At 39.4% G+C, this 22,046-nt stretch overlaps 2 protein-coding genes across 5 annotated transcripts; one reads left to right on the top strand and one right to left on the bottom strand.

Moving 5' to 3' along the window:
* Positions 1-37: 37 nt before the first annotated feature.
* On the top strand, positions 38-2,573 carry ZNHIT3 (zinc finger HIT-type containing 3; the record flags this gene model as incomplete). The annotated part of the gene is made up of 2 exons (XM_085302944.1): positions 38-230; positions 581-2,573. Coding segments are annotated over 2 exons (384 nt in total), but the record flags the coding sequence as incomplete, so codon positions are not given.
* On the bottom strand, positions 1,134-22,027 carry MYO19 (myosin XIX). 4 transcript variants are annotated; one of them, XM_085302921.1, is made up of 25 exons: positions 21,504-22,027; positions 20,829-20,960; positions 18,819-18,963; positions 17,902-18,050; positions 17,560-17,673; positions 16,668-16,800; positions 16,381-16,564; positions 15,901-16,003; positions 15,604-15,700; positions 15,067-15,143; positions 14,598-14,688; positions 13,377-13,548; positions 12,964-13,037; positions 12,753-12,874; positions 10,894-11,007; positions 10,418-10,594; positions 9,356-9,502; positions 8,781-8,888; positions 7,811-7,881; positions 6,753-6,844; positions 4,688-4,848; positions 3,840-3,969; positions 3,576-3,661; positions 2,920-3,225; positions 1,134-1,978 (listed from the first exon to the last, which is right to left on the bottom strand). In XM_085302921.1, exons 2-25 carry the CDS (start codon positions 20,838-20,840, stop codon positions 1,850-1,852), a joined length of 2,994 nt encoding a protein of 997 aa, XP_085159047.1. In that variant the 5' UTR covers positions 20,841-20,960; positions 21,504-22,027; the 3' UTR covers positions 1,134-1,849. The 4 variants fall into 4 exon arrangements, with proteins under 4 accessions (XP_085159047.1, XP_085159048.1, XP_085159051.1 ...); XM_085302922.1 differs by having other exon boundaries at positions 16,381-16,450; XM_085302925.1 differs by lacking the exons at positions 1,134-1,978; positions 2,920-3,225; positions 3,576-3,661; positions 3,840-3,969 and adding an exon at positions 6,226-6,343 and having other exon boundaries at positions 4,801-5,707.
* Between the last annotated feature and the right edge of the window lie 19 nt (positions 22,028-22,046).

The following is a 22,046-nucleotide window of genomic DNA, read 5'->3' as shown; positions in this document are numbered from 1 at the left end:
GCCGGGAGGGCCGCCCCGCCGCTAACGCGCTCCCCTCCCTCCCGCAGAGCGGTGCGCCCCGGAGCCGGAGGCGGCGGCGGAGCACCCGGCTCAAGCGGCCGCGCCGCCGGCGCCGCGCTGCTGCGGCTCTGCTGCGCCCCCGGCCCCGGGCAGCCCCTGGTCGGTGGCGGACATCCTGACGGAAGACGACGAGCAAGACCGAGTTCCGCTGCAGAAACTCAAGCTTTTAGGTAATCTTCTGAAGTGTGTCTGTGTGTGTGTGTGTTGGGGGGGGGGTCTAAACAAAGCAAGCTGGGGAATGCAGAATTCCCAGTCATTCTTCACGTGCTGATTGTGCTGCCTGCTGCAAGGCCATGCAGCTCTAACTGTAAGATAACTGGCCTTGAAAATGTATTTGTCAAATAAGAGTGTGTTGAACCACTTTTGTAATGGTCACGGACTAGCACTGTTCATCTTTTTTTTTTTTTTTTTTTTTTTTCATACGGCTATTTTTTTGATCTACACTCTTTCCCTACACGTCTTTCTTCCGATCTTCTCTCATTTTTTTTTTTTTTTTCCTCTCTCTCCCTTTTTTCCCAAGGAGAATCAGCAGAACTGAGAGGCTTGCTTCTGAATCCGCATCTCAGGCAATTACTACTAACAGTAGATCAAGCAGAAGAAAAAAACTCCCTCATGAAAAAGTACATGCAGGAGCCATTATTTGTTGAGTTTGCAGACTGCTGTTTGAGAATTGTGGAACCCCCAGAGAAGGAGAACATTCTTCCTGAGTGAGCTGCTTTGGGAACATTTTTCTTTTCCTGAAATTTTTATCCTCTCGACAGAAGAGATCCTGCAGTACTGTGAGCTATCATGCTACATCAGTCTTTATTTCCTCTAGCTTTGGTCACATTTCACTCATGGACGTCTGTGCTGTAACTTTCACTTTACTGTTGATAAGCAATGACATAGGCAGTCAGACAGTGTTGGAAAGGAGAGATTTCTCAATACTAGGAATTAAACTTGATATATTCTGTTGGTACAAATGCTCCTTCCCAATTTAAAAAAAATATTAAATATGTCAGTATTTATCTTAATCCACAAACAAATCTGAAATGTTCTTATTAATTAAGTCTTGTTGGGAAGGGTCAGACACGTTTGCAAGATATTTAACAGTTTATTTAAAAGGGGTGTACAGAGATTAACTAAGTGTTTTCAAGGTCCATGTGAGCAACAAAAAGAGACTGTATAAAGCTCCTCTGATGAGAACTAAGAACCTTAGTGCCTTGCCAGAGTTGATGTTGGTAACTAGCTAGTGTTAGAAATCCACAGCAGTTGTGAGATTTCATAGATTTTRGTCCCATAGGTTAAAAGAGTACAATCTCACTTTTCCCTGAGACATCTGCCTTCAGTGTTGTATTTGACTGCTACTCGCTTTCTCAGTCACAGTCAGAAGCGTTAGGATATTACYGAAGACTAGCATGGTCAAGCAGAAGAGTTGTTTGCATCTCCTGATGAGAATTCAGCAGAAAACAAGTGTTTGCATTTTCACTGTCTCATTACCAGCCTCTTGCTTCTCCATGTAGTGCTGAGTGTTCTGTTCAAGTATACATTGTTTAAAGTATTTGACCTATTTTAATTAAGTCAAGTGCTCTTGTAGTACTGACATTTCCTCTAATATGTGCATATTTGTGACAGGAGGAATGCCCTCTCAYCAGCTTGTTCTAAATTTGAAGTATAACGATACGTAGAATGCATGACTATGGAAAGCTCTGAGGTAGCAGCAGACATGGACGTTGATTAAAGTGTTTGAAAGCAGCAGCCTACAGGCAGTCCTTCCCTGAAAAGTACAGTACGTGGAGATGGCCGAAACTTATGCTGGAAGGAGTTTTTTTCTGTCCAATAAAATTTGGTTAAATCCAGTTACAGAATAGGCATCTGTATGGGGAATGACATTTGCATAATGCAGGGGAGACTTCTTACAGTGAAACTTGATAGAGCCCTAGAAGAAAACGAGGTAGAGAGTTCAATTAATGTTCTGCCAGATTTTGAGCTAGATTTTGCTACTTGTGCTAAATAGTGCTTCAGTATCTAAGCAGCCATTGCACATGAATAAGGATAGAGGAAGCATTCCAGGACAGTTCTAATAGAAATGGATTTAAGTTAAATGATTACTACAAACAGCAGCAATAGTATGATTTGAACTAAAATCAGTTTAAACTCAAATCTTTGTTATCTAGTGAGTGGTTGACTTAGTACATGTTTGCTCCAAATTGTAATAATTGTGACCTTTGAAAAGTTACAGGCTTAGTTTTAGGCAACCTCAAAAAAACTTGCCTACAAAAGAAAAAAAAAGTGTACAGGCACAAGATGACTGGTAATTGTAGAGCAACTTAACAGAGAACCAAGTGTGGGTTGTGAATTATTTTTAGTACTATTCTGCAGGTAAGTAGGAGGTGAAATACTCCAGGGTTGCTCCCAGAGTTGCTGCCCTGAAAATCCTCTATCCTAATTAGTCAGTGAGTAGTTGTCTGCACAGTGAAGTTAATGCAGAATTACTGATTATGTATCAATAAACCCAGTTGCTTTTCCCTAAATAGACACTTATTTGTTCACTTGTTGTGCAGCTTCAATCCCCTAAACAGAAAAAATACCTAATGCAGAACAGCAGAGACCATGTTAGAATTCTTTGCTCTCCATTTCTGAAGCACAGAGTTGTGGTCAGTTTGTTAAGATTAAGGAGAGTTTTCATTCTTAGTTAAAAGACTCAACTTTTTTAGTCCTTTGTCTAGCTTGACCTATTTGTCAGACTTACCATGGCATATCTAAGGCAGTGAAAAAGAGGAAGATCGTAGCTTGATAGCAGATTTTTTGCTGGTACTGTTACAGGATGGTGAACTTAGCTTAAGCATGCTACTGACTCAAGTGTGTGAGGTACATTACCTGTGGCAGAGCTCTAACAGAAGTGATGCCACAACCAAAGAAACCGTTTTCCATCTTGTAGCTGTCATTCTCCTGAAGTACCTTCAAGCACGCCAGCAGAGACAGGTCTCTCCGCAGTCCCCCTATGGTAACAGGTGCAGCACACAGGACAAGGCCCAGAGGCCAGAACTTAATTATTGCACTGAGTGGCCAAGTGGTTTCCAAAGGACAGGGTGAACTGGCTGAGGTCACCACAGCTCCAGGGAAAAACAGTGTTTTTTCTTCACCATCATCCAACTCTTCTGCTGCTAATGCAGCCATTTTTGTCTGATGAAGAGATGCAGAGCAATATGCTTGAACACAAGACTTAAAACAGCAAAACTAAGTTACAGTCTACAGAAGAGGATACCTTAAAGGATAAGACAGTATTTGGGACATTTGCCCATTTGATCAAGATAAATAGGAGTGAGTTCATTCCGTATCCTTTGCACTGCCACCTTGTAGAAGCAGTTATTCAAGACTGGAGTCTGTTCGTCTGCTCTTCTACTTGAGAAGAGTTTTCTGGAGACTGGACAGTACTGCTTTGGTACAGTTACTTGACAGAGCTAGATTCTTTCCCAAATGCCTAAAAAGCTTAAGTCACTCAATTCAGTGCTTTTCTGTACTAATGTACTTACTTTCCATTTCCTCCAGCCATGCTTTATAACATTAGCAGCCCTGCGCATCCTTTGGAAGCGATTCTTGGCTAACCAGGAACGAATAGCTGAAGATTTAATTAAGAGAGATCTGAGTACAAAGAATCTCAGAAGCTGTCACACATAATGTAAGGGATGGCACTTAAACTTTCTCCACGTCTGATTAGAATATCCTCTCCTGCAACTTTAAACAGCTAGTGTAACTGGAAATGTTACATCATGCTTAGCTGCACTCCGTCAAATTACCTGCTTGGATGACAGTTGCAGACCATCTCTCCTTTGCTATTTTCTTCTGTTTAAATCTTCTCCAGCAACACTGAATGAGAAATGCTTTCTCATTTAACACATGTACTCTTCTAGCTTCAAGTTGCTCTAGCTGCATTGAGGACACAAGTCTGCAGTTAGTACTCTGGGACAGAGTTGTGTTCACCCTTCTGCCGTAATTTTGTGTTTCTCAGAAAACCATGTATGCTGCAGCAATTAGTGAATATGTATTTCAGTTTTAAGACTGCTGAATCGTATTTTAGAAGTAAGAGCACTGCTTTTTAATGCTTATTAGCTAACATCTAAAATTAAAAGGAAAGCATAAATATCTGAGGGCAAAAGTAAGAGTATTGTGGGGAAAAAAAGCAGACAGTCTCAAAATCACACTACCATCTGGCTTAAAATTAGCTCTGTTGAAGGGAGTTCTTTTATGGGTGCATCCTTCAGTATATAAGCTTTGTAAAAGTGCCTAAGTGCCTTCATCTTCAGATTTTTCACAGTGAATATGCTTAGGCCTGTCAGAGTAGCCAAGTCTGTCAGCTGAAATTAGGTAAAGCTGTAATCTCTACTGGAACTGAGAGGACATCAGTGCTAATAGACGAATGCAGCTCCTTGCCCATTAACAACAAGATTACTACTGAAAAGAGTCTGCTTCAGTTGGATTATGATGGATGGACATAGATTAATAAATTTAAAGGAAGAATGCCAAATTCTGTTCCTACTGAAATTCAGGAATATAGCCCAATGTCATGATGATAATCATCTGTGCCAAAACTCCTGATTATGCAAGTATGCTTCAGAACTCTTAGCCAGGGAAATACCATTCTTACCACAGAATTAGTCATAAATACTTTAGTTTTGCCACAGTACACTGAAGAGTTTTCTGATCTGTTTCCTGTTGGCTCAGTGGTAGTTTGTCCCATAACCACATTCTGAAGGATGTTGTAAATGACAGAACATAATGGTTTATCATCCACTTCTACAGTCTCACCTGTAAATGAAGCATTGAAGAGAAGGTATCGTAGAACTTAAACAGTATCAAATAACTGTCTTTATATGGAGACTTCTTGGCCATTTAGGAAGTATATATCTACAAGGAGGGGAGGAGGTGACAACTGAGGTATTACTATACTAGTTTTATCTATGTTTAATGGAAAAAATGTAATAGCATAGATTTCACCATGTGTTAGCTAGAAAACTAGCCTAATACATTTAAATAGGATGTAGTTTGGTTGCTAACCCGTGTTGTCTTACTACCTCCATTCTAGCGTATGCAGACCAGCACAGGTAAGAAATAATCTTTTGGGCAGATGCAGACAATGGCTCAATTGTTCTTGCACTGTTTAAAGCGTCCTGTGTGGAAACATTAGAAAGCAACAGCAGTGCAATTAAGAATACACTTGAGTAGCTCAGGCCTAAGGAAATCTAAGGAAATACCCAAGACTGCAAACTATTGGGAACAAAGAGCAAAAAAAATAGAGAAATTAAACTTATAGCTTAGTGTACAGTAAAATACCGGAAAAGAAAAGGAAGGAATGCAGCTACAGTTCCAAGGCTTTTACAAGGTGCCAGAAGCAGCTAAAGGAATCGAGACATGTATTAAGCAGCAGTTCACTATAGCAACCAGGGGTTATTAAAACACTTTGAGGTAATAGTATATAGCTTTTTTGCATTATGAGACAAGCAGGTTAGACAGATGAACCTATTTGGAAATAGAGGTAGACATAATTCAGACCTGTCCTTCAAAGTGATTGTAGTGTTCAAGGCAATGCTGTACGAGTATTCTGCATGCCCGATGCAGGAATTTGATGGTCTTTGTATCTTGCCATCTTTAATAGTTTGCTTTTCTGCTATAGGAGATGAGAGCGTTTTAAGGTACTGAAAACAAATATAAACAATTTTTGCTTACACAAAAACAGCTGGTGACTATGATGCTCTTTATGGGGCTGATACTGGGAACCAAAAGCTTATCCCTATGTCTAGAAAACTGTTTTGTGTATTTGCAGCTTATTACCTGATAAAGATAAAAAGGACTAGTAATCTACCACAATAAGGCATTTCAGCTAATGGGTTTATAATTGAGGGAGAAAGATACGGTGTGAAAATAATTTTCCAGCYTGCACTTTTTTATGTCATCCCACTCCCCTGATTCAAAGGAGTGAGCAAGTAGTATTTYCTCAAGGGGAATAGATTTCCAGACATTTTACATATCTGAAATTGGCAGGTATTTGTTTCCCACACTTCTGGGTAAACCTGTTAGGTGAAGATGGGGCTAATCTAGGGGAGACAAAGGGGGTTGCAGTAACTTTCAATATTAAATGTAAATACTTGAGCTCCTTCTTTCAAGGGTTCATGCCAAAGATGTTACCTTGTAGATTGGATTATATTTTTTTAAAGTCCATCCTCAGTCTTGCTTTGGAAAAAGAATCTCATACAGAAGTTTGCAAAATGTAAAAGCAGAAGAGTAACAGCAGAATCCAAGTAAGCTAGGGTCAATGTGTTTGGCAAGAAAACAAAGTGAAAGAAAAAAGAAAGGAGAAGAAACGTAAGTAAACAAAAAGTTAAGTGGTTTTCAAGTTTACTTAGGAAACAACTCTTAAATCAAATTGAGGAACCCCAAACACCAGTGTAACTGTAATCGTTCTAGCCAAGATGAACACAGAAAAAATGGTATGATGAAAAGACTAGCAGACTTTCACTGTTCAAAGGAGCCTACTCTAAGCAGTAGGCAACTGAGAAACTGAAGTCTGTGATAGATTATAAAAAAAAAAATATTTTAAGCTTGGGAATAATGGTTTCTGTAGAGCTGAATACAGTAATTGCATCTGCATCTATATGTATCAAGTTGGTGCAGTGATAAATTTTATAGTAGAGGGACTATCAAAAAAAACATACCTTTTTTCTTGGCAGCATGATAGCTGTTTTTATTGGACCCACATGATTTGCTCAGTATTTCATAGCGCTCAATGAAACACTGGAAGGAGACCCTGATAGCCAAAAGTACAGTTAATTCCAGGCAAGTACCGTTTATTTACTATGTATTAAATAACTTACCTTTGAGGGGGAAAAATTGCAAAATGGCTTCAAAAATACAGCACATGGAATGCGAACAGACTGATGCTTATGTAGTCACCAGCATGCAAGAAATGATAACCTTGCTAAAGAAATTCAGTTATTGCCTAATAACAGCCAGTGACAATTGCCTATAACAAAGACTCATCAGGAATCATTTTTGTTCACAAAAGCTGTGATCTTCATCCTATTAATACTGAGCTGCGCAAAATGTGATCAAGTCAGGCCTTACTCCCTCCACCCTCTCATGTTGGTCAAATATTACCTAGTCAAATATAAAGCCTAGCAAGGTGACTGACTCAGATGAGATGCCCTACTTCTAGATGACTACAGATAGATGAATCCCATTTATGATTTAATTTTAATGCTGAGAATGTTCCTGTGGAGCTACATTAAAGTTTTAGTATGTGATAGTCCACATCGAAACATCTCTCTCCTACCCCTCAACCTGGAGAACTAAAGTGAGCCCTCAGACTAGGGGCCTGTTTTAGGTAGGTCTGTTTTTTTGTTTGTTTTTGTTTTTGTTTGTTTGTTTGTTTTAATACAGTACTTTCAGTGCAAGTTGTTCTAGCACTGCTTACCAAACTAGCCACAGCTTTATTATCCAGAACAAARAACAGTCCAGATTTGTGCCTATATATATTTTTAATATTTACTATGTAAGTGTTGTTTCCAAAACATGAAAAAGATGTGCTCCAGTAAGTCTAAAAGCAAACAGCAAGCAGAGCTCTTCAGAGAGCTCTGAAAGTCTCAGTGAAATCTTATGGTCTGAAACAGATTTCAAAATGACTGGATTTCCTGCTCTTCTGAATAGCTAATACCACAGTAATTACTATAGAGGTGAATTATGTTAAGTCACTGCTCAAGAAGTTTGGACTTACCTAACAGGGAAGCCAGCTGCACTGATGGTGATGGCTTCTACTATTCCACATGCCTGAAGCTGGCTGAGAACCTGAGACATAAATTGAGATGATTTAGGCAAACACTGTCTTATTCCTTGTGGTTGCTGCAAATAAGGTCTGCAAGGGGTGAGCTTGATCCAAGCCATGCTCAGCTCAGCAACCACACCAAGGGCTTGGCTGGTGTGAATCACCTGAATCACCCCAGTGGGAGCCAGTGTACAGTTGGAGATGGGGAGAAGGGAATTACACAGTCACCTAGCCTTATGTAATACCAGGAGTAGGAGCAGGGCAATGCTAATATGCAGGGACAATCCTCTCATGTCCTCTCTAGTGCATGCAGCAGAATGTGAAAAGCCAGTTGGTATTCTAACACTTTACAGGCAATCAGCAAATCCTCGGTGTGTTTAAAATTAATGCAGCACTTCCTGAGGGTGTTTTCTTTCTTTCTTTTTTTTTTAATGATGAGTTTCTCTCTAGTTGTAGCTTTAGCATCTGCTGCTCTGCTCCCAAAGACATACTTGTCAACTGATCTCATCCAGCTTGGCTGTCCTCCCAGATCAGACATGAGAAGCAAGCAAATGTGTTGTGGGCATGCACTGTGGGGACCTTTGTATGACTGGGGCTGTTCACCAGTCAGATTACCTTTATCTGCTCTGAGGGCTGGAATGCTAACACCCCAAATAACCCAGAAGTATCCTTTTAAATATTGCTCATACAGCAATATTTAAGCTGCTTCTGTGAAGACTAGCTCCATTTTAGAGGAACATCACCAGTGATGCTTAAAGGAAGTTTATCTTGGAATTTCCAAAGGGAAAAAAAATTAGAAATGTGCTGTGAAAAGAATGTTGCAAGTGAATCAAGATCATACAAGAGCCAATGCAAAGCCCTGCACAATGTCTATAGGAAGTCTCCCAATAGATTGAGTGAGGAAAGGCTTTTGGAGAGTTACCTCTTCTCTTTTAAAAGTCATTGCCTTGCAGTCAGCATTAGGCTTGATACATCTGATATAATGGGGTGTAGTACTGTTCAAGATCTGCATGAGATTTTCAAGTGAACCCTGTAGAAAACAAATATGGGTATAATTAGTGATTCCTTCTCCACAGATAGTTTAGCTAATCAGTGGTCTTGTAACAAAACAATGAAGCTGTTTTTTGCAAGGATGGTTTTACAGGCTCAGWATCATCTGGTCTTTAAGGACAGCTACAGTGAAATTCTGCACTATAGATGCATTTTAAAAAATTATTGTTGGAAGATTCAGAAAGTTTCCTGAACTATAGCAGAGGGCCATCTGTGCAAGATATACCACGAAAAGCAACAGGTAGAAAAGAGCCTAACAGAGGCATATGCCTAACTGTTAGAGGAAATGGGTAAAAAAATGATTAAAACTCTAAACCTAGAGGACCAAAGGTGTCTGAAGGTATTTGAGTTTTATATAACATTTATCCTGATCTTGGTCCAGCTAAATTGTTTTCTCACCCAATTAAGTAAACAGCAGTAGAAACTAGAAACTTCATTAGGACATACCTTGAACTTTGACACCACTGTAASAACAGCTGCCCTGTTCTGGGTTTTGATGTTATTTTGGTTTCTTTCTGTCACAGGAAACAACTTCTGAAGCAAAGGGTCCTGAGAATTCTGCAAAATGTGGACCAGCTCTGGTGGAATGGGGTCCTACAAACATAAGCATGACTCATTAGTATAGGGACTTAGGCAGAAAACTGTCACCTTTGAAGATTAATAAATATTCCACACACATGGATTGAATAATAATTTCAGACATTATGCTTCTAATGTTAGTTTTGATTGAACTACAGCTGGAGTTTCAAATTGCTACATTCATTCATAGATTCATGAACAGGAAATAGGCTTTGGCTGAACATTTACCAGGTCTAGTCAAATGTACAACTGCTATGGACATTTTTCTCATTATGCAAATGAAATGAGTTAGAAGTCTCAGGACTAGTTTACTCTTGATAGGACAGTCTGCAGCAGATATCAGAAAGTTTTCCTTTCAATTAGGAGATTATATTTCATTGAATCACCATAATACCATTTGCCATAATTCCTGGTGAGATCAGAACTGAAAAGGGATCTTATTTCCAGACATTCACATTTATTCCCCCGTGGACACAATGAAGGCCAAAATTTTTTTTTTCCTGGTACTTTCAAGAGAATTTCAATAATCAAGTCCAAGCTGCTGTTTCTCATAAACTTGTGTTAATTTTTATGGAGAACTAAGTGCTGTATTTATGGTTATATGAATGTGCTGATGCCATAACACTGCTGCATTGTCTCAGGAATGGAAGAAGCGCTGATTTGGTGATACATGACACACTTAATCCTTAGCCTAAAGATTTACTAACCAAAGTCTGTTTTGCATGTGCTGCTGATGGTTCACTAAAAAACAGACCAGGAACATTACCCAGTTTTAAATGACCTGAATAATTYTTGAAGCAAGGTGAGTATATCCACTAAACATCACTGAATATACATTTTCATGCTGCTTTGATTTAAAACTGCTTTTTGGGCTGTGTGCTTTTTTTTATATATATATATATAAATCAGCTCATTCTAAGAAACACCTACCTTATTTTTCTCCACCATTGCTGCCAGCTGGTAACAGACTTTGCCAGCATAATGTGAGATAATAAAATTAGGCTTCTTACTAAACTTGTTTCGACTTAAACAGTGGTTATTAGACAAGGCTTTCTCAATCCGAGTTTGAAACAGGTCGGTGTTAGAGGATCTATTCAGACGACATTCCTGCACAACAAACAAGAGAAAAGTTGCAGCTGCTATTTCCCATGAACACCTGTCTTTAACATATAAGACATTTTTACTTAAAATCATAGCCACTTTACTTTTCTAATTGCTCTTAGTATGCAAGTCCTGAAATAACTGTGAAAAAACTAAAAATGTTTAATGAATTTGCTGTTCTGAAAAGTAAGTTCTGCAGAGGTTTTATAGCTGGCTGTTGGTGCTATTTTTTTTTTTTTTTTTGATGGCTTGGGAAAAAAGGGGACAACTAAATTAAATCATTAAGAGTTTAGATCCACACTTACCTCATTCAGCAAAGAAAAAATGCTGAGAGGACTGCCCTCTATCAGATCAAGGCACTTCTGGTTGTCCTGGTAGTTTACAAATGACCATTCTAGACCTTCAGCAGCATATTCTTCCTGAAGCAAGAGAGAGACTGAATATTTTGCAGCAGAGGGCACTAGAGCACTAATAACTATATACTTTTCGCAGGTTGATGGAGTTAGGGTTTAACAAGCTAATCCCAGATTCAGCCTATTCATCCAAAACTCAGCTCACACTCAGTGGTAATTTTGAGGGAAAAAAAACGTGAAGATATTCTGTCCCAAGTAGCCTTTAGGAAACTAGCACCAGATCCTTTTGGAACAATTTAAGTATTTGGGAACTTCATAGATTTATCAGCAGGAGCTGCAAGGCTGCTTTTCAGAGTAAACAGAGTCTACAATCACAYTGAGTCTCCCCTGGCTGTACTGGGTTTTCCCTTGAGGGGAAAGGAATACACAAGACTCCTTTCTTAGAYTGGGGCGTAGCCCTAAACTAACTGTTATGTCCCAAGCTTTACTGAGTGCTGTTTACAACAAAGCCCGATCAAAAAAAAAAAAAAAACTATTGACTGAAATAATTTGTACAATATTTATGCTTTACAGAGCAAACTGTCAGAAGYGTTTAAGCAGACACAAGCTCTAGTTAGTTATTTTAAGTCTCCTGCCAAAAGCTTGCTCAGTACAGCCACTAATGGCATATAAGTGGTTTGGCACATACCAGATAAAGAGAGGTTAGAGGGCAGGCAGTAATTGGGAAGGGTACTGTAAACAGAGGTCATGAATCAGTTTCAAGGCAAGTAATTGTGTGCTTGAACTTGGTTTCCATCTTCACTGACCACTAACCCCTGGTACTTAGGAGGGCAGGCAGAAAAAACGTTGAGCATATGAAAGAATAAACTGCGGTCAAAGTGATACTTATCTCCTGAATAAATTGATACAACTATGCAGTGAAGCAGAGGGTGCCATCATCCCAGTGCCACAAAGAAACACATTTCTCAGATTTTAGTTAATGGCAAAAAGCATGGTAACATATGCATAAATGTAGAAGAATTCAACCAGGACTGAACTATTTGACTGGCAGTCCAGGCCTGACAAGGACTTTGTAGCTTTCAGACCACTTTTGCTAATACAGACAAATACAACAAGAAGAATATTAAAAAAAAAATGGAATTAACAGCATGGCACCAACTAAGCAAGTAAACGGAGCGTATTTAGCATGGTGCAAAGTACCTTCCCCACTATGAAACAACACATCCTGGGTACCTCCTCATTCAAGAATAAAAGCTAACGTGAAGTATGTCTCTATCTTCAAAGGTACTGGCAGAACAACTGGATTTATGAAGCTGTTCTTCTGTGGCAGAAGGCCTTCACAAGGTACTGCATTCTATTCATGTACAGGTTACATGGCCCTGCTGGGCTCTCTGCCTTGGAAGTAAGTTCAGCTCTGCACATGTTTAGGCACTTTTTATATTTGGGGGACGAGAATTAGCATGGTTATAAGCAGCAGCTTCAAAAGAATCACAGTTTAGGCWACTCACTTCAAGAGATGCCTAGTTTAGTTTTATGTGTTTGGCTCTGAGGGAATCCAAACAATTTAACAGGCCTCAGAATCAATGGAGTTTTATAATAGGGAAGATTTCTAGTACCCTAGAAGAGTTAACTGTCTCCACCACACTCCATTCTTTAAACAAGCAATTTTTACTCACATTCCACTGATGTCTGTAGTATTATTTGCTTGAATGAGGGCTACAATCTGACCAGAAGCATAGAAATAAAATTAAGAGACAAAGGATTCTGTTTTAAAATTAGATATTTAACATTTGATCTTAGTGGAATATTACCTGTTGTGCCTTCAGATAGTGTGCTACAAAGTGCTGCTGTAGTTTCTCATTGGCATAATTAATACAAAGCTGTTCCAGGTTGTTTTCAGGGAAAGATTCAAAACCATAAACATCCAGCAAACCTAGGAGGAATATGAGTAGATAGTGTATTTTGGTCTAGGGGTAGCTGGAAGGACTTACATTTACTCAGATCAGGGATGAATAACAATACCTATGAAGTTGGTCCACACCAATGGATCTGCATAGATGCTTTTGTTTATGATCAAAACGAGCCATTCAAACAATCTGTAGACAACAACAACTGGATTAGTTGAAGAGGTCCTCACTTAAAATGATCAGAGTAGTGCTTCTTCACTACTTTTTTTACTACTATCTCATGAAAGAAACAGAGTTATGACACRCTCTTGGCTGACATGAAAGAGCAGTTCTCTGAAGATCTCATACATACTGCAGCTATGCCAGTTAGTGTCTGTGACTGAATCAAGGGTGTGTTGAGAAGGGAATGAGCAGTTATCCTATTACTGTGTCCATGCAAATGCCAGGAGAAGAAAATTTCTTTGGCCTTGCTATTACCTCACAAAAGTTACATGGATTAGCACAGCAGCCTGGCCCATGCGCTCTTACTTAGCATAGATCACTTTGGCCAGGCAGTCCCTCCTAGTCTCACATTCAGCTCTGCAGCATGGCTTCTTGAAGACTTGTTGTTGTTTTCCAGCAGTTATTGTTCGAATTCTTAATGCTTCTAGCAGCTCCTCCACYGGTATCTTCAATAAATCTCCTGTGGTCTTCACAAAATCTTATTAAGACAAAAAAAAAAAAAAGCAGCAAAATTATCTGAAAGCATCAAATGAAGGCAGCCTCTTTAGAGTTTTGGAAGGTCTAGAGATGATATCAGAAAAATGACACTTCCATGAAGTAACCAACTTAAATGGGGGATACTGGGTACTCTGCCCAAACTTAGGAAAAAAAATTTGCAAGACTAGCCTCTTAATTTGGATGTACAGTACCCCTACACTTGCATTCTCTATTTAAAATGGATCAACGCTATCAAAAAAGCCTGGAATTTGCCATACCAAAGAAGACATTTTAGAGAATACTCCTTAGGTATGCCTATTATTTTTTCACCTATTTGAGCAGACTTCTAAATCCTCATAGAGAACAAAGCAGTGATGACCAGAAAAAAAGGAATTTGTGGGACTGTAAAAGAATGTAATCTCTTTATCAGAGGAATAAGTATTTGCTAACAAAGCATTTTAAGATCTTGCTAACATGAGCTGAACTCAAAACTGTTTGACTATTTACTAGCATGAATTCAGAGCATATTAAATAGAAGGAAATATTACTGTTTAGATTGGTGTGTTAGTTCTAGAGAAAAATGAAGAGGCACAAACCTCCTAAAGATGCACAAAACAACCCTATGTTCTATGCTACAATGTAACAACTTGCTGTGATTAAGTGGAATTTCAGTGTTTATCAGAAAAACTTCTGAGCTTTAATTTTGAAAGCCCTGTTCTCCTTTCTGGGTCGGATTTCTGGAAGTCTTATGATATCAGTGCAAGATTACAATCAACTCTGCTGATAATCCATTGTGAACTGACTGTCTAATGTTACAATTTCCTTGATTTGTTATGGAAGGGGATTACTTCTCAGAGCAGGAGAGCCTGAAGTTTGTGTTTCTGCAATACATTGAAACCATGAAGTACTGAACAAAAACACACTTACATTTTGCTCTGCCCATGACCTTGATAATCTCCTATCAAGCAAAAGTGTGCATTAAATCTTTCGTTTTAGGCATTTTGCACTAAGATGACAACACTCTGGATCCTGGCATGCTTTGCGCCTCACCTTTGGCTTTGTCTTCTAGTTCACAAGGCTGAGATTCATCCAGTGAATTATAGAATTGAATGTTCCCAAGATGGAGAAGCCCTGACAACAACTGGAACATAAACAATCATTGAATTTTTTAAAGTAGAGTTCGCCTTCAAGGCAGTGTCCTTTTGGCCTTCCCCTTTCCACATAAACATAACAAATCAAAACATTCCTACAGGGAAAATCAAGTAGATTTCAAGTTTCTTGGTTAATTCCTAATCTCACACAATAGTTCACAGGTGCTGGCTTTTAGTTAAAAACTAATACTTGGTTAGCAATCTAATGTGTAGCTACAGGCCTTCAAGTCAGGATCACTGCATCTGGTATCAAACGACCCATGCTCTGTACATTGATACAGATTTTACTGCTGCGGAAATCCCACACTAAAAAGATAGTCCAAACAACATCATCAGCCTCACGGTGCCCATGCTGCGTTGTACCTGACCTTGAAAATATTGTTCTGCGTGGAGTGATCAATGCCCAAGTGAAACATTGCATCTCTGGTCACCTTGAAGCAGTCCTCTGAAAAGCCAAACAGGTGTTATTTCTTTTGAGAAAGCCATGCACAAAAACACAGGAATGCAAAACACTACACTACACCTAGTTTAGCTAGAATTATCAAAAGAGATCAGGGAAGCCAGATGCTTTATGGGCTCAGAGGTTAGGCAGCAGGTTGCTGAAGCACATTCAAAGTTGAGACAGCTTCTAAACATAGCCACAGAGAGATGCAAATGCTCTAGGCCAGAAACTGCTATTTTAAGTCAGGTGAAAACTCTTAATAGTGCAAAATTAAACTTATACAAAAATCAGATTCATGCAGGTAGCTTTGCAAAATGTCTGCAGTGGCTACACCAGGAGTCAGTTGGCTGACTAAATTGGGTCATAGTGTTTAACAGGGGACACACATTGCTGCTGTCTCCTGCCCCCCACCCTTTAAAGTTACAGTTGTTATTAATGGACAATATGTGAACCTAATTTTTACCATCTAAGTTTTTTTCAGAATTTGGCAGCCAGCGGTAGTCAGCCCCTTCAGGAAGGTTCCATTCCAACCTCTCTTTTGCAGTTGCACCTTTTGTGATCTAGAGACAGAAAACAAAGTAATGACTGAATTCTGCCTTTGGTATTTACACCTCATAGAGGATGAAAAACAGCACACTGGAAGCATGATTTAATTTTAAAACATGGCAGAGAKTAAATAAACAGGTGCAACTATGCTAAATTGAGTAATTTCATCCCTACTGTTTGTCAGAAATATCTAGAAACATTAACTGACACAAACCTGATAAAAAATATGAAAGTTTCTTTCACTGGGGGCCTGATAAGCAACTCTGGTCTTCTCCAAAAGGAATGTCTGAATGGAAGCACTACTTAGATGGTGGAATCTAGAGAAAAAAAAAAAAAGATAAAAGATTTCAACAAAATTCTCTCAGAATCTGATATGTATCCTGTTGTCACAATACAGACTGTCTAGGAATGTTCTGCAGTTCATCTTCAGTTTTGTGCAAGTTTATTGTAATTTAATTCAGAATTCTTAAATGCAACTGATTTTTCTTTGCTCTCTTTTAGAGATGAGGATAAGTGCTGGCAGAAAAAAAGAAATAATAACATAAACTGAGGAAATGAATGCCTGCCAACAAACCAAAATGTGTCCTAAAGATATTCCATACAAAAAATATTCTATGACAGACTTTAGAAATAGGTTTGTAAAGATTTAAAGAAAAAGAAACAACAGATAAGCATACTATACAATAGTTTTTACCTGTCTAATTGAAGCTGGATATATTTTCCAAAACGACTACTGTTGTTATTCCGCAGGGTACATGCATTTCCTGTGAAGTTACCAGTGACAGATACAGCATGATCAGAGTGGTTTTTCTCTTCCATGTAGGATATACAGACATTAAGGGTGATTTGTATATTGCTCCAGTATTTGAAGAGTTTGTCTTTTAAGGAGAGGAACAAGAGAGAGCTTAGACTTATGCATTAACAAAGAAAATTCCTACAGTGGTGATTACTTCTCTTTGCTGTTAAAAAAGCCACATATACCAAATGCTTCCATGACAGGGTTGGAATCCAAAACTCTCTTCTCTATCCTTTCCACAGTTTCATTGCCTTTTGGGGAAGTAACTGAAGCAGCAACGGTAGCATAAAATTTCATAAGGCAGCGAGATGTCCAGGTCTGCAAGAGAGGGATTGACAATAGGCAACTTGTTTTTACTATGTTATTAGTTACGTTAGTTAGTAAAACAGTGCTGGCTTCCAAGAAAAACACAGTATGCAGCTGGCAATGATGCTAAAGAGAATAATTATATCAGGTGTACAGCTCCAGTTTAGCAGAAACTTTTTATGCGTATGCTTATGTGCAACATTTAAGTGCCACTGGAATATGAGTACTTTACTGAATGGCATTTTTATCAAGATGTAACCATCTGGAAGCTCAGCTACAATTAACAGCTAGTACCTTAAGATGAATTGAATATAAACGGACTTTGAGCCATTAATGCTCAGCAAGTCATTCTGTTCTCAGGCTTAAAATATCCTCAAGTATTTTGCTGAATAGGGTGCATCATTGCAAAAGGGCCTAGGCTCGGACTTGAACTCCCCCATCTCTTGTTGGTCTTTACGCAGGCTTTGCTGAGACACTTGCTCCTTAGTWGAGTGAGTAGCAGAGACTTTCACTCAGATAGTTTCCATTGAATGATTTGAATCTTGCCTTCACAGATGTTATAGATGTAGCTTAAACAGTAGTTATATTAAGTACAATCTACTTGATTGCAGCAGTCACTTAATGCTTTTCACATCTTTCAATAGAGTTTTGCTAGAGTAGACTAGCTACGTGCTCTGTCAGAGATTTTTTTGCTAGCTCACTGAAATACTTTGCACCACCAAATCTCAAAATGTAAAAGCAATGTCAGGAAAACAGAAAAAATCTCCTTACCTTCCCAGCACCACTTTCTCCACTAACAATTATAGACTGGTTTATGGGGTCTATCTGGCTTTGGACATTTCTGTAGGTTTGCTCAGCCACTGCAAATATGTGAGGTTTTAAATCCTGGTAGCAAGACAGAATATTTATATTTAAGAGACCAGTAATGACACAGTTCAACAGCAATGGACAGCAAAGGTCCTCTCACATCTATCTGAAAAGAGTACTGCTTATTTAGAAGTACTCTTCTTTCACTAAAAATKAGTTTTATCATTTAGATTTTTTTTAAAAAAAAARGAACTTGGTATCTTCTGAGTTTTGCAGATGCACAGCTATTTCAGATATAAACATTACCTGAGGGCGAAGTGCGACGTGATAGTCTCTCATAAGCTCAGGTGAATAGAGGCAGGAGATAGACTGAAATGGATTTAAAGCCACAAGGCTGCAGCCAGCATTTGTATAAAACAAGTTTACTGCATATCTTGCTTGAAGGCATTTCAGAACTGAAAGATAAACCTTTTATTAGCATTTTTGGAAAAGTATATTTGTCTCTTCTTTTTCATATTTCTAACAAATAAACTTCAAATATGTTACCTATTAGGTTTAACAGAGAATGAGAAGTTGAGCAGCTCTTATTTTGAGTTGAGTTGCTCTTATTTTTCAGAAAGCTTAAGGCATTTGTTAATTCAATAAATCCTGTGCTTCTACAAGGTTTTACAGGGCCAGCTCTAAAAAGTAAATCTGTTCTTTTGCAGAAAAGACAGAGGCAAGAATTCTCCATACTGCACTATGAACGGGCYGTAGCTTGTCTTAACAGGGCCATCTTTAAAAGTAAAGTAAGAAATTTACATTTCAAGACTAATTTAATGGATTTGTTTTRATCTATGTCAGAGCCTCATTTTCTGAGCAGCTTGAGACACCTAGAAATAAGATATGTTCATATAAAACTAAACTGCAATTACAAGGTCATGCATGAGTCCTTCCGTAGCACTGACTCTTAACCACCCCCTGGTTGCCTGGACCAATAATACAAACGTGAATTCTGTTCACAGAGTTTGCTGAGAGATAAGTACAGTTAAATCTACAAYAAAAATGCTGATATAAATAACCAATTAAGTCAAACATGAATTTCTATGCTGACTTTAATGGGCTTTGAATCTTTAATTACTGTGTTCATGATAATATTAGTGTGATGAGAACAGTAACTACTATACGTTGATGGCCRCTAGGGAAAGTGACTCATGAGATGCCTCTGCTGGCTGTAGGCTTACCTGTTGTAGTTGTCACCGGATTAACTTTTGTTAGGTCATCGAAAAGATGTAGTTTTTCTTCATCGCTGAAAAAAGCTCTAGCTTCTTCTTCAAAAGAATCACTGGGGTCACTGTGGGTGACAGAGTCATCTTTTTGGGCATTTACCTGGAAAGGACAAGAGAGATTAGCACCAGACAAAAGCTGAATACAAGAGGACGTTCACCTTGACAGCTRTAGTTTATAGCTCTTCTCCCTTTTCCAATTAACAGCAGTTCAGTCTCAGCAGGAATCATAACTTAGTATATTTGAGCTACTCTTCCTCTCAATTTGAAAGCAATGAACACCCTTCTCCTGCCTTAATGCTTCYCATGGTGAGTTCTGTATTTAGAAATATATTATCTGGTACATGAGAGATGGCAGGCTGACATCATTTGTAAACTGAATTCATCCTAGCAATTCTGATTGCAAGAAAGGGCACTTGGGAAGAACAAGTCCTTAGGATCACACTACCTGGTGCTTGCAATTTTACGGGTCATTCAGGACAGACGTACTTACTAAATGTTCTTTACCAGTTGTTTTTTAAGTCTCTAAACATCATCCATTTAGAACAAACACTGCCGTGAGCAAGGAGAAGCAGGAAGGCCTGGCTGCAAAGGCTGAGGCAGAGCAGAAAGCTACTGTGGTCCAACAGAAATGCAGTTTTCCTAGGAGATACCTTCATTTTTAGAGCAGAAATTGACGGCCCCAAGGGTGAAGTTGCAGAGTGTGCACAGGTCATTGTGCGACAGGAATGGTGGCATTATAATATCTGGCCTTCATTAGGTGAAGATTTGTCCTCTTTGAATGTCTTTATGTATTTAAATCCTAGCCTCTGGGCTTCCATGTCCTTGACAATATTAGTTGGAAGGACACATTTGTTGTACAAACGTAATGGAAAGTTTAGCCAGCAGAGAGATTTCAGGTCCTGTTTGTCATTTTTGGGGAAGGGGAGAGTGCTAGAAGGGAAAATGAAGGAGACAAAAGATGCCAGTCCTRATTTTTATATTCTGGATATTCCTCTTCTGTTCCCTCCCTCCTTGACAGAAACTCCTTCAGAGTAACCCTACTTATTTGTATTTAAGATCACAAATTCTTTACAAGTTAACCAAGTCAATGAACAGTATCACCTTGTTTATACAGGAAAAGTACTCAACTCAGCAGCATTCTCATTATGTGAGCTAAACCCATTAATAAAGAGCAAAATGTACCGTAAAACCCCACAATGTTTCTAAAAAAAAAATAAAGCAGGAATAAACTAATTTAGGAGCTTTCTATATTTTGCAGAGAACATAAATGGCTCATTTCCAATAATACAAAGTTCTATATAGCAACGAAAAAATGCTTAGCAACACAATTAAGTATTGCCATTAAATTGCCATTTCTGTTAATATGTTCTGAGTGAACATTTAAAAGCTTGCTACTTTCACAGAGAACAGGCGTGCACAATTATAAAGTACTCCASGACACAATCAGTTTTTGTAAATTACTCATTCTTCCTCTACCCTCCTATGTTTACTGTTATGTTCATGCCAACAGAGTTCTTAAGAATTCCACTGTGCTGCTAGTATTGCAATATCTGAGGAAGGGCTTCATTTTGCTGGCCTGATCCCATTTGTTCAACATCCACTGAGATGTTGATCACTTAGCCTAAAGAAAAATAATCTTTGAAAGTATAATCACTTCTAAAATACCTGTAATGTACAGCTCATGCATCCATTAATTTTTCTGAAAAAAAATCCTTAAGTACATGTTATATGTATTAGCACTTGCCTTATTAAAGCCAATGGCATAAGAACAATCACTACTTTGTTTTAGTAACACAGCTCAAAACCACACAGTTAACAGGTCCAGTTTGTCATTGACAAGCTTATGGAGCAGGGCTGAATATCCTTTAGCAGTTACCTTGAGCTTGATTGCATGGAAGAAAGCCAAGAATTCTTTCCCAGCAGTAACTTTTAATTAGTACACACAAATCCTGGTTTGCTTTTTACCTGCTTTGGCATCTTGGCAATTCTCTAACACAGCATATGGGTGACCATGTAAATCTATGACAGGAACACTGGATAGCCAAGTTGGTTGAGCCTCTACTCTGGGGAGTCTCTTTCAAGGTAGGCTGAAGAGCCCTTAAATAAAATAAAAGGCATTTAGGACAAAATAACTCCAGATGTATCATTCTGCAGAGGGTCCATACGCACAATCCAAAGGTTTGACAAGTTGAACTGATCCAATGGGGCCCAGGTAGTGCTGGGGCTAGTGAGCYTACCCATAATATCAGTGATCATACATGGTGTCTGATCCTGTAAATAAAGCTTATTCGTAGGAAATAATGTACTTTTGTTTACTGCAGGACTAAATTGCTTTGTTTCTCTTGAATTAATAAAGCAGGGCTTCTTGGCAAGAATTTTCAATTCCRTTTTTGTTAAATTCCTCCTTTTAGGGCAAGCAGGAAAAATGTGAGGGTCTGACGGAATCCAGTAAGTTATAGTGTCTTTGGGAAAGATGCGAGTCGCACAATTTTCCTGTTTCAGCAGAAACAAGACATCCTTGCTTGCTTCTGACTTCTTCATGCTTTCTYAAAAAAAAAAAAAAAAAAAAACAAAAAACCCCCCCAAAAAAAATCTTCAAAAAACAAACCCCCAAAACCTCAACGTCAACAGGAACCTTACCTTTTGCTTCAAGCCAAGGCGGGCCCAGCTCTCCTGCCGCTCAGCCGGGAAGAACTCTGCCTCCTTTCCGACGCGGGAAACGCCATCGCTCATTTGGCGCGGCAGCGGCTGCGGTAACGGCAGCGGCAACGGTAACGGCAGCGGCAACGGTAACGGCAGCGGCAACGGCTGCTGCAACGGCAGCGGCAACGGCAGCGGCAACGGCTGCTGCAGCGGCTGCGGCAGGCAGCGCCCACCCGCGCGGTGTCGCCAGCGGCCGCGGAGACCCTCTCTGCTTTTCAAGGGCTGCTAATATTATATAAAATATATATATTTTATATGTATATATATAGAGATAGACCCTTCCCCAGGCGAGGCGYTGGGGGCAGAAGTTCATGCGGCGAGTCAAACCAGCTTCCCCGGCGCCGCCGTAGCTCCGTGCGGGTGTCGGCGGCCCTGCGGGGGAGCCAAGCCGCGGCCAGAGCCGCGGTGCGAGCGGGGCCGGCGCCGGGGCGGGCGATGGCGGCGGCTCCCGTCAGGGCGCGCTCAGCATGGCGGCGGCGG

This window comes from Rhea americana, unplaced genomic scaffold (genome assembly GCF_003343005.1).
Source record: "Rhea americana isolate MKP2758 unplaced genomic scaffold, rheAme1 scaffold_194, whole genome shotgun sequence".
Lineage (NCBI taxonomy): Eukaryota > Metazoa > Chordata > Aves > Rheiformes > Rheidae > Rhea > Rhea americana.
The sequence above is the reverse complement of the archived record's forward strand: the minus strand, read 5'-3'. Positions and strand labels throughout refer to the sequence as shown.